This window comes from Sinocyclocheilus grahami, unplaced genomic scaffold, assembly GCF_001515645.1.
Source record: "Sinocyclocheilus grahami isolate Dianchi unplaced genomic scaffold, SAMN03320097.WGS_v1.1 scaffold1979.1, whole genome shotgun sequence".
Taxonomy (NCBI): domain Eukaryota; kingdom Metazoa; phylum Chordata; class Actinopteri; order Cypriniformes; family Cyprinidae; genus Sinocyclocheilus; species Sinocyclocheilus grahami.
Window position 1 is genome coordinate 108,975 of NW_015507158.1, and position 2,395 is coordinate 111,369.

At 34.9% G+C, this 2,395-nt stretch overlaps 1 protein-coding gene across 1 annotated transcript in view; it reads right to left on the reverse strand.

The window, feature by feature from the left end:
- LOC107573573 (unconventional myosin-XVI-like) overlaps nt 1-2,395 on the reverse strand; it is a 120,532-nt gene that overhangs the window by 108,930 nt on the left and 9,207 nt on the right. The window contains exon 4 of the mRNA XM_016260004.1: nt 1,725-1,875. Within this exon, the coding sequence (XP_016115490.1) occupies nt 1,725-1,875 (151 nt within the window). The remainder of the gene's footprint in view (nt 1-1,724; nt 1,876-2,395) is intronic.

Here is a 2,395-nt window from a genome sequence, read left to right on the forward strand (position 1 = left end):
ATGTCAGATGATTTCATTATAAGCCAAGAGGAGACTGGTTTTCCTTTGCTAAAGTAAGCAAACTTTGCTTCCTTTGCACCTGTAAACAAACTCGCGAGACTAGCATATCTCAGAGGCGCGCGTGCAACACATACGTACGTCCTACGTCATCCGCCGTAACGGCTCCCGCATACGACAGTCAGCAGAAGTGAGAGAAAAGTGTTTATTACATTTGAAATATGGATATTTTTCTTACAAAAACGCATGGATTCGCTACAGGAGGCCTTTATTCGCGTCCTGGAGCCGTGTGAGGCACTTTTTTATTATACATGCGTGTGCTTTATTTGACGTCTTTTGGACTGTTAAATAGAAACACCCACCCACTGCAATGATAGAGCTTAGAAGAGCCAGGATCATTTTTAATATAACTCCGACTGGATTCGTCTGAAAGAATAAAGTCATATACACCTAGGATGCCTCGAGGGTGAGCAAATCGCAAGATAATTTTCATTTTTGGGTGAACTAACCCTTTAAGAAAAGGATTGTTTTAAGAATCATTAATCAAAATGTATGATTTGTTTCCACCTCTGAAATTTTTTTTGGTTTAAGTAATCAATATGCTATTGCCTAATAATACACTAGCTCAGCATATTTCCGACCAAATAAAATCCAGATAAAATCAAGTTCTGTCCAAAACGTAATTACCTGCTAAAATAATTTGGTTTTAATTGGAAATGTCACATTATGAAAATTACACCAAAAGTTTAAAGTCAGTAAGATTTGTATTTATTTATTTACATGTAATTCTCTTAAGTGCACCAATGCTGCATTTATTATAACTGTTATCTACTGTATTTTAATAACAAAACAGTTGTGCTCCTTAATATTTTTGTGGAAATCATGATACATTTTTATGGATTTTAATTTATTTTATAGCATTTGTTTGAAATATAAATTTTGTGTAACATTATAAAGGTCTTTACTGTCACTTTTTAACAATTTAATGCACTTTTGCTGAATAAAAGTATTAATTTCATTTAAAAAAACATCATACTGACCCAAAACGTTTAAATGGTAGTGTAAATGCTAATCTAAATGTTATCTAAGCAATCAAATTAAAAGGTAGTGTAAATGCTAGTGTAAATATTATCTAAGCAATCAAATAGGCGTAAAATCATCTTATTCCTAACATACACATTTGCTTAACTATAAGCTCACACAGCACTGCAGGCATGAGAGTAATGGAACTGATTTTCCCCGTTTCTTCAGAGGTCAGAGGTCACTCTCAGGGTGAGTGGGGTCAGTGTGTGCAGTGGGATAGATTACTAAGGCTCTCTACATTCAAACTATCACTGATTCTACTTGCTGCTCTCCAATAGCACAGGACTCTCTCAAATGCATTAATCCAAAACCTGCCGTGGTGAGACAGGATTTAAGTGTATTAGATGTTACTCATTTCTCTTTATTACTCTTTAGGACCAAGAAAAATCACTCAGAATGTGCAAGACCAGTACAAAATGCAATTGCTTTGTAGAAGGGAATGTAAAGGATAGGTTCAGTTTATAGAGATTCTTGTGCCTTAAATGTTGTGCTGTACATGTAAGTATGTCACTGTGTTTTGGAACAGAGCTAACATGATCTATAGTGCTTTGTTTCAGAAGAATGACCATAATATGTACTCTAGAATTTTTAAACATTCTTTGAAGGACAGTTTTCCCCAGCGAAGTTCCCAATTCTCCTCTGACCTGCTCCAGTTTTCCTGCAGCGCTGGGATACGGTCCGTCCAGCCCGTTATCAAGTGAAGGCTGCTGTGTCAGAGCTCCTCCTGAGTCCCTGAACATGGCCTCCTTCTCCAAAAAACTGTCCCTCCTAGAGATGGGTAAAGCCATAGTAGCTCTGAAGAAAGAATAAAAAAAAAGAAAGAACTCAGTCAATATCAACAAAATCCATCTTTGTACTGCCATAGTGGCACACAAGCTGCATCTAAAGTAGCATTTGGGTGTATTTACACACCTAATGTTTAATGCAGCTCAGAGGTGGCATGAATGAATTTATGTTGTAATTACAATGACCTAAATAATGCTGCAAGAATGCTTTAAAATGTTGAATATAGAAATATTAAATGATTAAAAACTTTAAATATGAAAACAAAACCACATCATTGAATCATTTATTTAAATGATTTGTTCAAAATCGCCAATTCATTCAGTGACAAAACACCACTGTGTGTTTCACAAAGCTTACTGACATTTTATTTATTGCACTTTTGTATTAAAAAAAAATTGCACTGTGCTGATATTTGGGGAAAGAGGGGGAAATTTTTTTTTTTTAACAACCTATAATTATAACATGTTATAAATGTACACAGTTTAAAAAAAATCTAAACATCCTTAAGGTACTAGAAGCAAAATTGCAG